At 40.6% G+C, this 17,683-nt stretch overlaps 1 protein-coding gene across 6 annotated transcripts in view; it reads left to right on the top strand.

Moving 5' to 3' along the window:
* The window catches only part of Satb1 (SATB homeobox 1), a 93,754-nt gene that overhangs the window by 21,052 nt on the left and 55,019 nt on the right, over window positions 1-17,683 (top strand). For all 6 annotated transcript variants that reach the window (XM_041655496.1, XM_041655494.1, XM_041655497.1 and 3 more), the window contains exons 2-5: window positions 1,772-2,016; window positions 5,506-5,682; window positions 6,426-6,552; window positions 7,309-7,432. In XM_041655496.1, the coding sequence (XP_041511430.1) occupies window positions 1,806-2,016; window positions 5,506-5,682; window positions 6,426-6,552; window positions 7,309-7,432 (639 nt within the window). In that variant the 5' untranslated portion in view covers window positions 1,772-1,805. The remainder of the gene's footprint in view (window positions 1-1,771; window positions 2,017-5,505; window positions 5,683-6,425; window positions 6,553-7,308; window positions 7,433-17,683) is intronic.

Here is a 17,683-nt window from a genome sequence, read left to right as displayed (position 1 = left end):
GCTTTAGGTGTCTCTTCAAAAAACAGTTTTATGACCTATGTGATGTTTTGGCTGTCTGGACTTTAAATTGCAGTCCCTTCAGCCGGTGCTGCTCACCTCCTGACCACCCAATATGCTCTGTATTAACTTTGATGCTGTTGTGAATTCCCCTCCCACTTTTTTCTCACAAATTTCCACAAGGGTTAAATTTTTTCTGTTCAATTCATACTTTTAAGATTCGTTTTCTGCTTTAGGGTAAGGCAGTCAGTTTTAGAGAAATCAGCCTAGCACTGTGGTCCGGATAAACATAAAGAGTGTTTTGAACAACTTAATAAATCATCATTCTAATTCTGGCTTTAGACTGCTGTTTAAGAGAACGGAAGAGTGAGCTTGCTAAAAAGTGGTTCAAAAGGATTCGTTTATTGTTAACGAACCTCATAGCCAAAAGCAGATGGGACCTCGGTCAAGGGTGTGAACCTGTAGTGCTCAGTGTGCCACCCTGGAGGACAAAGATAAATAACTATTATTGTATCTCAAACTTGGTAGATCTTGGTTTGTCATTCTTAAGGTTGCTTAAAGCTCCCGATCACATGCCTGTCGCCATTTCTTGGTTCTATAGGATGAAGTAGGGTAAACCTAATAAGAGAAAACTATCAAAAAGTCATGCTAATACAAACTATCAGCTGATCCAGGTCCAAATAGTTTTGAGTATATTAATTATTTTTTAAAGTATATAAGATATTTCAAAATACTAGACAGCTGGAAAAAATGCTGTCAGATTCTCTCTGGCTTTCCTAAATGTCCCCAGTACTTCAAGGCTAATGAAAATTCATAACATAATTCTGCTTACCTGTTCTGTTTAACCACCTCTATTTAAAAATATAATTTAGAAGTAACTTTGGTATATTGTACCAGTTGCTTTATTATAAGCAGTATTCAAAATTGAAGTCTAATTGACATTTTTCTGAAATTATGATGGTACTAACTTCATTGCATCCTGATTATTTTTTAATACTGGAGATTGTACTTGGTCAATATTGTTAGGGTTATTTTTTAAAGCGAGCTTCACACATCCACTTTTTGTGTGTATCACAAAATATCTTAAGGGTTTTTGCTATTTAATTTAACAGCACCCTGTTAACAATGGACACCTAAATATTAACTCCAGAAGACAAGTTGTCCTGCTAAAAGACATGGGACATTTGAAGGAGCGCTCCACTCCTTCCTGTGTTCTTAGGGGTGAAATGATCCAGTCATGTGTTTGTCCAGGGCTTGAGAGCTTTAATAGCACGGAACTCCTGAAACTTAGCTAGCAGCAAACTTCTCGCTGCTTTAGCTCACAAAGCAAGTGGCAGTGGGTGTTTGCAGTGTTCTGAGGTTCTCGTCTGTAGCATAGATGGCAATGCACATTAGGGTGTAAGCTCCTAGGAAGCCTGGTGCTGCACACTGTAATCTTTCCATCCTCCATTACAAGTATTATAGTCATAGCCGGTCGTGAATTTTTAATTTTTTAAAAATCGAGAGTACATGAGTATAATTTGTTATTTTCTTTTTACCTTATGGTATTCTTGTTCTGAAAGTCAGCCCGTTTTTCTCATAGTTTTAGCTGAGGAATTACTGTTTTATTCACGTACATTGGTACAGATTCCACAGTATTCTGTTAATTTAGATAGAAGCATAACCTTGTAGATCATTATGTAGTTGTTTATGGAGGGAAATGTCTAGGGATGAGTCGTGTATGGGGCAGGCATAACTACAGCCCTCCACCCACTGATAACGTCTTCTTTTCCAGTTCTGCCAGGTGATCTGTAAGACAGTGACTGAGTATGGATCATTTGAACGAGGCAACTCAGGGGAAAGAGCATTCAGAAATGTCTAACAATGTGAGCGATCCGAAGGGTCCACCAGCCAAGATTGCCCGCCTGGAGCAGAACGGGAGCCCACTAGGAAGAGGAAGGCTTGGGAGCACAGGTGCAAAGATGCAGGGAGTGCCTTTGAAACACTCGGGCCATCTGATGAAAGCCAACCTTAGAAAAGGTAAATACTTGCCAGCCGAATCCTGGAAAGCTGTTTGGTGTCCGCCCAAGACCACCCCGTGTGGAAGTGTAGGGCTGGGACATGTCGTGTATATTCTTTTTCTAGGTAGCTTTCTGATGTGAAATTACGTGGCATCCTGGGCTGTAGTGTCAATCATGTTTTGAAAGCGTGAGTGCTGTCTTTGAGTGGTGCTTCTTCCTACCCAGGGCTGGAGGTCTGAGACTTTCTGCAGTCTTCCTTACAGAGGTGGATAGCACTGCAGTCACAGATGTGCAGGTAGCTGCTCCTTGAACCACCCTGATGGAGAGTAAAACGCTGAGTTTGCTTGAGAATCGCCCAGGTTTTTTTCCTGCGATACTAACTGTGAGGGGATTTCAGGACATGGATCTGACATGAGATCAGAGATTTGTGATGGAATTTATTGTGGTTTATTTTCTGAAGAGCAAAGTAATTATTTAACAGTGGAAAAACTTGCTGATTCTAGTTAATTTCTGCTATACTTGAGAATTTTTGGTAAAGGAAAGGAAAATTTGGGCAAGTTTATAAAGGGAAAAATAAACAAGTGATTTTCTACCAAGATGAAATTGATGGAGTTTTAACAACTTTGTCTGTGTTGTCACAACAGGGCAGTTCCTCTGTGGGCTATCTTTATTTTTTCATTGAATAATACGTAGGAGTCAGATTTTGTGCTTTTCTGAGCAAAGAATAAAAATGCCATCTTTACCAACCCTGAATATTAAGTAGAGAAAGTTAGGGGGCTGAGGAATTTCATTGTGTTTGATGCATAACATTTACCATACAATCATTTATTTTTTTCCTTGGTTTGGTGAAAACAAAGAATATATTGATCCTGAAATAAACAGACACAGCAGTCCGTATTGTTAGATCTTTATCTATTAAAAATGGAAAAACAGCACCTCAGCAAATTCTTTGGCCTCTACTCGTGATTACCCTATTTATTGATTGTTTGCCAAGAATGTATGCATCTTTAAGCCAGGGTAAGAGCATTAAAAATATAATTTATTATGGCTTTTCAAACAGAGTGCATTAATATTGTACTGTGTAGCGCTGAGGCTCTATAAAAAAGACTTTCTGACGCCTGCAAACACACAAGTTCCATAAATTCCTAAATAGGAGATTTCAGCTGTCTCTGGTATTATGTGATATTTGCACAGCAAACTTTAATGCCAGGACAGTTTTAGACAAGGATTCTACAGACTCCACTGCTCCTTATGGCAGCCGTGCTGTTTACACAGGCTCATAAACCTCCAGCAAAAGCCTCTAAGACTGCCTTCAGGTTTAAATCATGTGGTATTTTTAACTTTCAGCAGTGACCAGTACTCTCCCTTTCTAATGCTGGAGGGCTAGGAAGTTGCTGTAGTTGGAAGTCTGGCCAAACACCAGCTTGAATAATCAGGCAGCCCAGCGAAGGCTCCTGTTTAATATTACTCCCTTTAACAGGAGGGCAACCGTGACAGTTCTCGAGACGATCTAGCACTGGGTTTATAATTAGATGATCCCCTTGCTACCGTGTCTGTAGCCACCTTTATTATCTATAAGGCACCTTTAAATTTGATCAATAAAACACAGAGTCAACCCAGGCTGTTTCAGTGGTTTGAAAAGGTTTCAGTTATTTCATAGCGCTGAGCTCTGAGAAGCTACTCCCTGTTCGACACCTCTGATTCCATGAGAGAGGAACCAGTATGCATGTTTTTGGCTTGCTAACCCAACAGATAGCAGTGACAGAAAGAAGGAACCAGAGCCTGATCATCTCATTCCTGCTCAAATGCTTTAAAAAAAATGTATTACGTTCAAAATTCCATATCTTAAAAATATAGTTTAATTGTGGAAGGTTCTGTGCTTAATACAAAAATCAAAAAATTCTAAGCCTTTCAGTAGTTTTTTTTTCTTTAAATCTTATTTTTTTATGTGCATGGTTTCTGTTTGACAGGTGCTAGATAAAAATTGTGGCTAAGCTGAGAAAGCACTAAAAAAAGGGCTTGGGTGTTTTTATTTGTTTAAGAGATTTTGCCAAAATACCTTCAAGCCAAGGAAGAAATCACCAGTTTGCATATTGCTATTTTTGCTGCGGTCTCCCCAAGTTCTCTTCTGATCCCTGACGGGTTCTCTCTCTGGTATAAAACAGCTGAATGAATGACAAGAATATTGGCAAGCTCTACGGCTTGTTTTTCATGCCTAGCCTGCTGGTACTTCCGAATGAGTTTGCGAGCTTTTCTGAGTAAACCTAAAGGGGTTTAATTGTCAGAGCTGGAATCTCTTGTGAACAGTTCACAGAGCTTTGGTGAAGACACACATGTGGGAAGATGTAGCTGTTTTATGGCCGGCTTTTGTTCAGCAGAAACAAGCAAGTAGAGAATTTGTAAAGGGTCTCTCTGGCAAGTGGGGAATGCTGGTTCTCAGCAGCGGTCGGTAGGCACTGAAACCTTCCCAAGTTAGGGATCTGAGAGTCCATGAGTCCAGGCTATGGAGCCGATATAGGCAGGGATACTGTAGAAATAATTGGGGTCCTGGGTGCCCTGTTAAAGTAACCCTTGTCATCATTTATGCTAAAGATGATGCCCTCCTGGCACTGTGCCACAGTACTGTTCAGATGCATCTGTTTTTAACCCTTTTCTGTATCTGTTGGAAATCTGACAGCACACTGCACTAATACCTTGAGTGCCACTGCAGATGGCTTCCAGCTTGTAGACCAAGCCTCTTTCCCAACAGTGGTATGGCCTGGGCCGCTGAGTTGCTGCAGTGAATGAAAGGAAGGCAGCAGAGCTGCATTAGACCATCGGTGTCTGCTGCTCGTGCCTCTCAGGAAGGCCAGCTTTCCTCTTCCTCTCTGCCATCCTTATCATATTTCCTGGGGCAGACATTGTCAGTGTTTAAGACTTCGGCTGCTATCATGTCTTTTTCCTCAGGTAGATGGGATAGGTAGTTACAAAAGTGTAAGTTTTCTACTTTATGTGCCTTGAAACAGTGTCTACGAGGATCGGTTTGGTTAGGGCTTGTGTTCCTTTTATGGAACCAGTTAGAGGAAATTCTGCAAAGGGCAGAGGAATGATTATATGGTCAGATAATTGGGACACAAGCTAGTGAAAGCTGTTGTTGGCAGAAGCGTGTATACAGTAGGAAGGTGGGCCCTCTGAAGACAGGGGCTGTAAGGCCAGACAGTCAGTTGTTCTCTCGGAAGCATTATTGTTTGGTCAGAGAAGCAATTGTGTGCTCACTGCTCTGGAGATAAACTGTTACAACGAGATAAACTGTTACAACGAGAGGAAATGGAAGCAATTCCTTTGCAACTTTTAAACAGTGAGCAACTGCGTGTTTGTCTGTGTGCCTGTGTCTCTCCCCAGTCTGCCTGGGGAGTTCTGTTGTTTCTCTCCCTGTGCAAACGATTTATTTTCAGAGCTTAGGTGTCCCCCTTGCAGACTGTTTCTGAAGATTGTCGGGTTTCTGTCTTTTTCACTGTCTTTTTGATAGGAACGATGCTCCCAGTTTTCTGTGTGGTGGAACATTATGAAAACGCCATTGAGTATGATTGCAAGGAGGAGCATGCGGAGTTTGTGTTGGTGAGAAAGGATATGCTTTTCAACCAGCTGATAGAGATGGCGTTGCTGTCTCTGGGCTATTCGCACAGCTCTGCTGCCCAGGCCAAAGGTAAAAGATGCACTCCCGGGGCTGGGAAGTTGCTGGCGCTCCTGTGTGCCTCTCAGACAAAGCAGAGAACATTTTATCCAGAGAGCTGCAGCCTGTGCTTTATGTTGGTTCCTTATAGACTGTGGCTTTAAAAATTAGCTTAATTCAGTTTGGTTTAGTTAACACACATTTTGCTCATGTGGAATGTCGAGGTAAATTTTTTTTTTAAATTACTTCAGCTGAATCATTAGTATGCTTATTGACCTTAATAATCTGCTCCACTGAGGACCCACAAGGAAGTGAGGAGCGTATTTGAGCAGATGGACTGTTGAGAGTCAATTTGCATTTATGACTGAATATCTAGTTCTGTTTCTTTTATTCTGTTTCTGATGGTTTTATGGGCTGTAAAGTATTTTTCAATGTTGATTCCCACTGCAATAGGGAATCTTATCTAAATCATAAAGCCATTTAAAACCGGTTCAGCTATGTCTTATTAGAACTTCCTGTAAGTTAGGACAATGTGGTTTAATTGATGGGTATTTATTTCCAAAATAATAAACAACCCCTATAGTCATTTACATAATTTCACAATTTGGAAAGCTATGCTGCGGATGTCTTCATTGACCTGCCTTTTTGAGGGAAAGGGAATCATTCAAACAGAAATAACAATATTGCTTGTGGGGGTGGCAATGCTGAAGAGCACAGCAACCTTTCTCTGGGTCTGAGAGCCAGCACTAAGCATGTCCTCTCTTTATCTGGACTAGGGCTCATCCAGGTTGGGAAGTGGAACCCAGTTCCACTGTCATATGTGACAGATGCCCCTGACGCTACGGTAGCGGATATGCTTCAAGATGTGTATCATGTGGTCACACTCAAAATCCAGTTACACAGGTGAGTCCAGCAGCAGTTCCAAGGGAAATTCTCCGCCTGCCAGTGTGGACATAAAGCTTCTCTAGCCAGCTCGCAGTTTCTGTTTACTCGGTGGTTTGAGACATGCTAATCCAGATTAATTTGGTAACTTTACCCCTTCTGTTATTTTCTCCAGCTTCAATGTTTGACTCTGAAATCATCTCCATCTCTTGAAATTTCTGCATTTTTTGCATGCGTTCAAAAGATAAGACTTTTTACTTTTAGTCAATTAAATGATGCATTACAAGAAGGCATTTTACATAAAGTTTACTTAAGAAAAAATATTTTTGCATATCATGAACAGTGCCATCTGTGTACATTTTGTGAAAGAATGCCTTATTCGCTTTGCCATGATCTTATTTACTTATATCTGTATTTTTGCCATTTTAATTCGTGTGAACAGAGTAGTGGGAGGAAATCAGTTAATACGTTAATGCTTTTCCTGGTGGCTTGCGAGAAAGCAGTACACCTTAAATTGTCTTCCCAAGCGCATCAGAGCAGGAAGGTAGAAGTAACATGAAAAAATAGCCACCACAGGCAGCTGATGTATAATTCATGCATCGATACAGCAGATGTGTTGTATAAAGTAATTAACTAATCGGAACAATCAGGAGACCGAGAGCAATCTCCAGATGCATCTGTTTGATTCGCAAAATGAAATCTGTCTGTCTTAAAGGAATGTTCTGCAGCGGGATGCAATCCTGTAATAATCCCCTTTCTAATCTATGTCTCAAATAGTTGCCCCAAACTAGAAGACTTGCCTCCAGAACAATGGTCGCACACCACAGTAAGGAATGCTCTGAAGGACTTACTGAAAGATATGAATCAGAGTTCGTTGGCCAAGGAGTGCCCCCTTTCACAGGTACTCACAAAGCGTGTTATAATAATAAGACATCGTGGGCAGCTACCACTCGAGGGCTGATGGGATCCCTGGTTTCAAGCAACTGGTATATGAAGCAAGAATTTGCTAACAGTGCTTAGTGATTTGACCACTGGTAACCTTTGCAAACCTGCCTTATTCATTCTGAACAGAGTTTTTAATGCCCTTTGTCCCTTGGGGCTGGGGGTGGAGGTTGTGTCAAAAACAAAACAAAAACAAAAAACAAAGAAAACAACAAACCAGTCCTACAGAAGACTTGACTCTGCCAGCTCATTCTTAGTTCCACTGCTGAGTACTCAGAACCCTCGCTAAGGCAGATGTGCAGTGGTAAGACCTCCTCAGCTTTGGTTCATGGATGATAGTATCAGTGTTACTGTGCATAACTTCAGCATGCTGGCTACATAAAATCATAGTGTTTGCTCGATTATAAAATGGGAAAGTGTTTGCTGAAATAATTGTAAATTATGTATGTATGTTAATTATAAATATAAGAAATTTCTTGCCTGGAACAAAAGGTTCATAGTTATTGCCCACTGGAAGTTTATAACCAATTTTGAAGAATTAGTTCACTTTTTAAAAATGGACATTCTTTTTTCTTGAGATGCTTGTTTTACCATCAGGGAATTTTGAAATGAGACAGATTTATTATCGTTGCATTTCATTTTCTGGCCTGGGTTTTGGTAGAAGACAACTAAGACTCTAGGTTTGACAAATTTGAAACCCAACGTCTTTTGTGCTCAGACTTGGCTTATGTCACCACAGAGTGGGGTGCAGCACCCTCATGTTGTTAAGGTCACCCAATGCCTTAGTATTAGTTGGGGTGCTTGCTTAAAGTTTCTTTTAATTCTAGTTGAAGGTGTAATTATGAATATTAGTCTTCCAATCATCTGAACTTGTGTTGCTCTCATGAACGTTTCTGGAGTGAAGCTGGTCTCAGCTTGTTTTTTATGACACGGATCAGTAGGTATTTGTAGCGTAGGGTGCCTGAGGATTCCTGGGTACCTTAAGGGGAAGCCCCTGATTGCAGACCTGCTCCATTAGAGGCCTCCAGCTCTGCCTTGATGTTAGCAGTTTAGGAATTAAGCTGTAGCCACAGATCACCTGTTCTCTTATTAAATGTTTGTTTTCTTGTATTTGAGAGCAAACCTTTTAAAAAATCAGTTCATTCATCCCATCAGCAACTATCTGTCTTGTTGTTCTCATCCTTGAGATAGAGAGGATGCGGAATTATAACCAGAAACTAAAAGTGCTCTAAGTGAATTTACAGCAGTTAAGTCAGCCTGGTGGCATAAGGAAGCAGAGCAACTGACTTCTGGGACTGGGCTGTGAAGACAATCCAGAGGACGTACTGCTTGGTTCTTAGTGTTTGAAAATTGTTGTTGTTGTTGTTGTTTTTGCTCAGATTTCTGAATACCCCATGTAGCAGTATCCTGTATCTGCCTGTTACCCAGTGTCCCTCTGATTTGGGAAGTCAGCTCAAGAGAAGACTAAAGGTCTCTATGAGCTGGGGATGAGAATCTGGTGCAAGTATTTATTGTACAGTCACCTTTAGCCAGTGAACTCTGCCTCTTGTACCTTATACATGAATTATGGATTTGCTTAACGCCACTATGAGAAATGAATTGAGCATAGGCAGTTATCACAGTAAGCAGAATGATAAAAGGAAATCCGAGGCTTAGTCTTGAAGCTGTATACTGGTGGGTTTCTTCTCTCTCTCTCTCTCTCTCTCTCTCTCTTTTCTTTCTTATTTATTTATTTTGTTTTTTTGAGACAGGGTGTCTGTATGTAGCCCTGCCCACCCTGCAACTCCTGTAGACCAAGCTACCCTTGAACTCACAGAGATCTGCCTGTCTCTGCCTTCTGAGTTCTAGGATGAAAGGTGTGCTCCATACTGGTGAATTTCTCTAGCGAGGCCTTCAGAAGAGGATCCCATCACCATAGTTAAGTGACTGACCTTGGCTGAAATTGCAACCTAAGCTATAGTGGCAATCTTCCCTTTCTAAAAATATCATTGGAAGTAATCGTGCACATGTTAGCAGAAGTAACAGATACTGAAAATTAGTGTTTGAAAAGACTGAACTCCAAATGAAGTTTTTAATACACTGCAACATCGTCTTCGGTTTCTCCAGCATGAGCCCGTGATTCCGTACCCAGAATGTTTGCCGGAGTAGCTCCTTCCCTTTTGGTTTCATGGTGAAGGTAGGAAAGATGCGTGATAAAGACTTCCTAACACCTACACCCAGAATATATACTGAGCTTGTTAAAACTTCTCTTCCTTTTGTATTTGAGATTGGTGATAGAAATACTGTGTTGAAAAATGCCTAGCAAATAAATACTGTTCATCTACACAGAGCAGCCTGATGCCCAGAGGCGCTGCCACCCTGCTCTCCATGCAATTTCTGACTCATTTTCATGAGAACATTTAGCGCATTATTTAATAGGAGTATGTCGCTATTGACTTTAAGGGTTTTGTTAAATATGTTAAAAAGTTTTGTTAAATAGTGAAGGGTTTTGTTTTAATATGTTAAAATATTCCAATAACAAGAATGGCTACAGGATCCATAAATAACATGTTAGGTTGAAAATCTCTTGCTGGAAGAGAGGGGGTGGGAGGGATCAGGATTAGGTCTTACTAGAACTTGCCTGGGGAGCAAGCCCTGACTCAGGCACTCCCAGGAGGATCGGCTGATACTAGAAGCTAAGCAAATATCCAGTTGATCTTTGGCTTCTCCACTGACAGTGTAGGAGCTGGTGCTTCTATAGATTAAACTCGAGGTGCTGGTTAGTGACCGATCTGAGTCCTCATTTGCTCTATCCGTGTCCCTGCCCAATGGTACGTTTAAAAATAGGTGATGGTTTTTACAATGGGTGCTTAGGTTTTGAAACAACAGTGTTTACTCTGCTAATATTTCTAAGGGTTTCTCCAGCTGCAGAGGGATTCCGTAAGTGGTATGTGGCTTGATTTACAGCTCATGCCTTTCTGTCTGTTAGTACTTTCCTACCGTAAATCTGCCGAAGCAGAGTGACATGTGTTTATTAAGTTCTCTGTATCACGTGCTTGTTTATTTTTGTAAAATGTTCTAGGATGTTAAGAATGCTTAGCTCATTATAGATCTGAGATTGGATGCTTTCTTGTTGCCTTTGCGTTTTTCAGTGGCTGTGGTTAGATAGGTCGGCTGTTGCATTCTGAATGGCAGCTACATAGAAGAAAACAGTCTGATTCTGGAACAGAAAAGCCTGTTGTCATGAAACTTTCGAGGGTTATGGATTTAGGATGTAAATTGGGAGTTATAAAAGTAAATATTTTGATTTACAATAAAACATTAAATTGGTTGCTTGTTTTCCCTAGAGTTTTAGATACTGAATCCAATCAAACATTAGATGAATATATACATTGCTACGAGGACAAATTATTTTGTTAAAGGTACCATAAGTAAAAAGTCAGTTCTTATTTCTGCCTAATTAATGTTTCTTTCTGGAGATGCTGAGGTCAGATGGCCCTGATTTTATCTCCGTCTGCTTCTCCTCCTCTGTCACATCTGCACACATCCCAGTATTTCAGGCCTTGGGATTGCTTTTTGTTTCATTTTTACCTGGAGAAAAGATAACTCCTAGCCATGTCCTTGTAAAGTGAATGAGAATTGCCATTTTGTTTTCAGTTCCCAAAGACACAGAAACGGGCTTGAGTACCCTGTCTAGTAAACCACACAACAGAAACGGGCTTGAATACCCCGTCTAGTAAACCACACGACAGAAATGGGCTTGAATACCCCGTCTAGTAAACCACACGACAGAAATGGGCTTGAATACCCCGTCTAGTAAACCGCACGACAGAAACAGTTTCCCTGCTCTCCTTCTCCTGACTGCATCTGTCAAGAAATCTTGGATTTTAAAATTATTATTATTATTAGTTGCTTGCAAAATGGATAGTAAAATGCTGTCTTTTCCTCATGACACTTAGCCTGTGAGTAGGCTGGTGAAAATCTCCACAGGCCTTTGATAAACAACTCACTTGGTGTTCCATCAGTAGATAACACTGAATCTAGTGTTTAGATCTAATGTCTGAATACAGCGTGTTTTTCTAAAAACAAAATTAAAAACCCTGTACTTTGTTTTTTGTATTTATATGAACTAAAATGACATCTTTCTTAACTTTTAAAATATTAATAGTTATATTTCCTGAGGATATCATCAGTATTCATATATCACATTTCACATAACATTATGAAATGTATTCACATATTAATACATTTGTTCATTCCAAAATATATATTAAACTTTTAAAACATATTGACAGGCTGCTGGTGTATCAGGCATCCTTCTAAGTAGCTGAAAAAGTCACGTATAGTTAACTCTGTGGCGCTTTTGATGTACCTAGTGTTGCACCTTCAGTAGTAGAGAATTCTAGCCCCATGTTTAAATGAGGAACCTCGGACACAGACTGTTTGGATGGGTGCCCATGGCAACAATAATTTCCAAATCAGAGCTCAGGAGGTAAACCTAGGGTCTTTTTGATCACATACACAGACAAAGGTAGTTCCAGGTGTTCACAACATTCTTTCTTTCTTGGAGTTCTGGTACGGACTTGAAGGGATCCACTGCCTTTATTCCAGCTGGGGAGAATCTTCTCCCACATGGGTTTTTGTGTGTTGACTGTTTCAGGGCATGGGGAGTGGTTTAAGTCATCAGGGGTGGGGGCGGGGGTATCTGCTGGATAAGACTGTGTCTGGGAGGATCTAGAATTCTGAGTATACAATCTTCAGCTCTGGCCACGGCCCTTCAGCTCTTCACATCTGCAGGGTCAGTATGTGTTCTTGAGCCCATGATGGCCTTCTGATTAAGCCCACGCTTAAAGGTTAGCGTTTTTTGTTGGGTCTAGTAGGCAGTTGCATTGCTCAGATTTGTTTCAGAGTGCAGGCCTTTTGTCACCAGGTGGGGCCTCCATGATGGACAAAAATGTATGGGCAGTTACCCTGAAGAATAACAGTTTTCTGCTTGATGTCCTTACCCCTCCTGCTGCAGAGGTTGCAGTTACATCTGTGGCTGAGCACCATGCTCCTTTGAGGGCAGCTCCCTGGATGACTTTCTCTTCTTTTTAGAGTTCCAAAGGTTCCCTCAATCCTAGTAACCTTGGAATCTGCCATTTGTTTGTTTGTTTATTTATTTATTTTTATTTTTTGGAGACAGGGTTTCCCTATGTCATCCTGACCCTCACTATGAGACCACACTGGCCTCGAACTCAGAGGGGAATCTGCCTATTAATATTTGCTATTAGTATTTGCTTTGCCAGATGCTGAACTACTTGATAAACTAATAAGCTGTTAATTTGATTGTTAATTGGTAACCACCATTGTCAGTGGTGGGCTGCATTATGTAATTGACAAGTTAGCTCTCTGTAGGTAGTTATGTGAATTGGCACAACTTTTCATAATTTAACTTTTTGTCCATTTAAACCAGTCAGGGTATCACTTTTTCCATTTAGCAATATTTCAGTATGTCTAAACTACAAGAAAACATACCCCAAATTGCAAGTTTTTTTTTTAAATGAGGCTCATTCTTAGATGATTTAGATAGGTAGAATTTTATAGTAGCTTGGTTAGTTTTCTCCAACCTTCAAATCTTAATCCTAAAAGCTAATCTTCACAAAGCAACAGCATAACATAAAAGAATTGATCTCAAATATCTCATTGGCTCCATTTTCACAACATTGAAGTATGAAGAATTCAAGCCATGCCAATTTCATGTGTGTAATAATGTGTAGATATTTCATTTCACCTAAGAGATTTTTTTTTAAACCTATGAATAGGTTGCCTTTGACCTCAGAATCGCTAACACAGGAGGAAAACCACATCGTGAGAGCATGGCTCCTTGCCTTCTTAAGCTTTGGAAGGCTTAAAAAAAAGACCCCGTCTGAGGGAATGGCTATTAAACACTACTTTCTAATTGTTAAAAGAAAAGACTGACAACCAGATCGGGCTAATCAAGCTAATTTCCTTGTTAAACAGAACTAGTTTGAGACAGTTCTTGAGCATTTTCTCTCTATGTACTGAGATTTCAAGTTGGTCTTTATCCGGATTTGCTTGTTAAATGCACTTTAGTTCAGTGCCAGATTTGGACCCCTAACAAACTCCTCCGGTTCAGAATAATCAAACAGATACACAAACTGGTTTCTGCCTCTTTCCTGGGAAACCGCCTGATTATAACATACTCTGAGTATAAAGAAACAAGCAAGCCTTTAACATAACAGGAGCAGCAGCCTGGCTCTGCAGCTCGCTGCCAATTGAGACAAGGAACACGCTGGCTGCTGGGACTTTAAATTTAGACTTAAAAGTTATTTGTTCTCTTTAGCAGTTTTAAAACAGTTCTATTAGGAATTGTATGTGCTTTGGTTTTAATTTTAACTCATAATGATTGTAAGCACCCTGAGATGTGTGCATGAAGGGTGCTACAGAAATGTAAGAGGACTGTGGGCTGGATGGTGGGCACACCTTTACTCCCAGCACTGGGAAAGCAGAGGCAGGCGGGTCTACTGAGCGAGTTCCAGAAAACCCTGTCTCAAAAAGAAAAAGAAAAAGAAAGAGAGACTGTGATCTAATATGCAGTGTTGTTTTGTGGTGCCCACGCCATCATGGCCTGTGCATGAGGCTGCAGAACTCTCCCTTGGAGCGGAGGGTTTCTTTCCGCTGTCTTTTTCTTTCTCTTCATTCTCACTCTAATACTTTGTTCTCTTTCGTCATCATTTTCATTAGAAAATGTTCTTTCATACTGAGTAATTTTCATAGAGATGCTAATCTAATTTATTAGCTTACTCCCAGGCGTTAAAGATGCAAACCAGATGATATCTTAGATGGTAAGTAATTGCAGCCTTAATTGCCACTACTGGTTGAGGTCTCATTCTTATTTGTGAAGTACGACATGGCCTCTCACTTTTAGGCACCTGTGGCTGTCCCATGTGTGTCCCATCATCTAGTGTTTGCTCTAAAAATATCAAAGATGTGGGGCCTGACTGACTGTCCCAGCAGGAACTGCCTGTGTATTCATGCCCAGGCTACTGCTGGCTGGTTTCAGAGCAGGGCTTCCTCAGTTGCTCTCTTCTGTCTTTTTACATCTGTGGGCTGGGTGTTGGGCACACTTAGTCCCATCATTGGGGAAGCAGAGGCAGGCGGGTCTCTGAGTTCAGCGAGTTTCAGAAAACCCTTTCCTCCATCAGTGTAGTGAATGAGCGCAAGCATCATGACCGCCACAAATGGGAGCAACTGGCTTCCATGCACCGATTTCCTCTGGAGAGGAGGGAGGGGATGGTATCATTGCTGTGAGCATTAGCACCCTAAAACCCCGGGCAGTGGTTAATTCTCAGTTCAGAAGTGGACAATAAGTTGAGTTGTTTGTCCAAATGGCATGAGTGGCTTAAAGTCACATTTCTGTGTGCCACATGGTTTAAGAATAGCTTGTAGCCAGGTGATGGTGGCTCACACCTTTCATCCCCGCGCTCTGGTGGCAGATGTGGGCAGATCACTGTGATGGCCACGGCTACACAAAGAAACTCTGTCACAAACAAAGCAAAACAAGCTAGGCATTAATGGCACATGCTTTTAATGCCAGCACTCTGGAGGCAGAAACAGAAGAATCTCTGTGAGTTCAAGGCCAGCCTGGTCTACAGAGTGAGTTCCAGGAAAGGGTCTAAAGCTACAGAGAAACTATCTCAAAAAAAAAAGCGTTTTATATATATTTTTATTCAGGTTTTTTTCTCTTTTTATTAATGTAAACAACCAAAAACTTTTCTTTTGTGGAAAAGTAAAGGATCATATATATAATTCATTCAAAACGTTAACAAATACGTTTAGCATCACCTTTAAAATCATTATAAAATTATGACCTTTTTAATGAAAGTAAGGGAGGATAGAAACTGTGTTCTTCAATCTTTAAATCTGTTATTGATTTATGTCCATTTGCAAATTAAATAGACAACAGTGTCAAAGAGGATGTTACCCCGTTAATGACTTCACCCTCTTCTCCAGCACTCCAGGCTCTCCTGAAAAGACTTGACTGAAATTGACTGTCAATAGACCAAAGCTGAGTTTTGGGTTTTTGTTTTTGTTTTTTTGAGGCAGGATCATGCCATTGTATTTATGTGGAGGTCAGAAAACAATTCCCTGAAGTTAGTTCTCATTTCCCACCGCATGGATTCTGGGTTGGGCTCAGGTTGTCAGCGAGCCTTCCCTGCTGAGTATCACATAGGCCCTAGGGTCTTTACCCATTCCAGCAAGCACAGATCCTGGCACATTGCAAGAATTCAGGCATTTCTGCTGCACTAAGACATCATTGTCTGATGGCTGTACATTTATTTATGGGTGATATTAGCAGTTGTATTGGAAGAGCTTTGTAGACATTCTTGTCTGTAGTATCTTACTTCGCAAATTGTTTCCCGATTATACTTAGCTCTGCCTGTGAAGTTTACCTAACCAAGAGCAAATGACTCCTGAGCTTTGCTTAGGAGAGCTTATTACATTGCGGGTTATCTGGTATTTGTGTTCTGCAGAGGTTGCAGCACGTATCTGATTTTAAGCAGAACGGTAGTCTTGGGAGTCCAAAGGCTCAGCAATATGAAGACTGCTAAAAATGAGCTAACCGTATATCACAGTGAAGCACAAGCTTCGTTGACAGATTTCTAGCATTATTACATGCACTTTACTTTTTTCAGGGTAGTTTCAACTGTGCCCTATTCAGGACCCACATTTTCCTTTTCTTTTAACTGTTACTTCCATTTGTCCATTTTCTTGAAGGAAAAATGAGGGGGTGGGATGGGTTTCAATAACAGCCCAATGATTTACGGACAGATGCTGATGCTGCTAACTCTTAGGCCAGGGCCTGGCATGGCAGACGTCATTTAGAGCTCTACATGTCCGATCTACATTTGGCTGTGTGAAGGTCTGGAGTCACCTGCACTTGGGACTGCAAATGTCTGTCATGCAGTCCTTCCCAATGTCGTTGGGTCATTTCACTATGAGGTTATGACCAACGGCACTGATCCTAAACAAAGGGTTTTTCTAGCATTGAGATGAAGCCAGATCAGTGCTATTCTCTTTTTTATGTTTAATCCAGAGGTGACAGTGGTTTACATTTACGTAGTAGTTGTGAGAAATCTTGTCTGAGAGCTAAGAGTGTTAAGCAAAACATGGACATCAAGGGCAAGCTTCCTCTTTTAGTTTCCTGTGAGATAAGTCATATGAGAATGCGGATTGTAGACCCCATAGTGGAGCTCAAGCAGACTGGAAGTCAGATCTTTGTCAGGGAATGAGAGGGTTTGCTCAAAGGTTTACTGAGGTCCTGCTCCCTTCCCCCCATATACATACACTCAGTGTTTAAGCAATGTGGTTTCAAATCTAACAGTGTTCCTATGAAGAAAGAATGCAGAGAGAAAGTTGAGCTTCTTGTGGACAGTTTCAGAGCCTAGCACAAGTCCTTCTGCTGGGAAAGGGGAGTTATTCAAAAGCCTGGAGTTTCTGTTTTTACTTCGTGCTTTACAGTGTTTTGAAAATGCTCCATGTCAGACCCAAGGAGCTAATAATGAGTCCGATGATTTTTCTAAGTTCAGGTAGTAGAAATTGTTTCTTCTATAAAGACAAACCACTCATACATTCACACAGGGCATCAGAGAAGAAATAATCAAACATCCCTCCAGTGTTTAAATGAGCAGAATTTCAGGATTATCTGAATCAGATTTACCCAGATGCAGGCATATCTAAAGGAAGTGCTCATGTAAAGTCTACTTAGGTTAATATGATACTTAACCCAATAACATTTATATTTTTAATAATTATATCACAAGCAAGATGTTAAGTGGCTGTAAGCTTCCTGTAAACACAGCTCTAGGTAGAGATGTGTAAGAGTGTGCCTGAGAGTGATGTGTGCATTGCACCATTGGTTCTCCCCTGGTGTCTCTGGAAAGACAATCCCCTCACGGATTCTCAACACTTACCTTTCAGTTTCTATATTATGTACATTCCTGTTGAAATATTATATACTTTTACTACTAATACTAATAATATACCTTTTGGCAAATACTTTGCAATTTAAGCTCTTTGCATATTTATGCACGGGGTTTGAGGTTTTATTGTTGAAGAAATGAGGATGGCATGGAGAGTTTGGTCAAATGCTATATTATCTAGAGTTTGTATAACATTACTTTAATTAGACAGAGTAACTGCACCAGCGTTTTCTTTGAAAGCTACA

Source organism: Microtus oregoni, unplaced genomic scaffold (genome assembly GCF_018167655.1).
Source record: "Microtus oregoni isolate MIOR12 unplaced genomic scaffold, Mior012 000007F_ref0000211, whole genome shotgun sequence".
Classification (NCBI taxonomy): domain Eukaryota; kingdom Metazoa; phylum Chordata; class Mammalia; order Rodentia; family Cricetidae; genus Microtus; species Microtus oregoni.
This window is presented reverse-complemented; position numbering and strand designations above follow the sequence as displayed.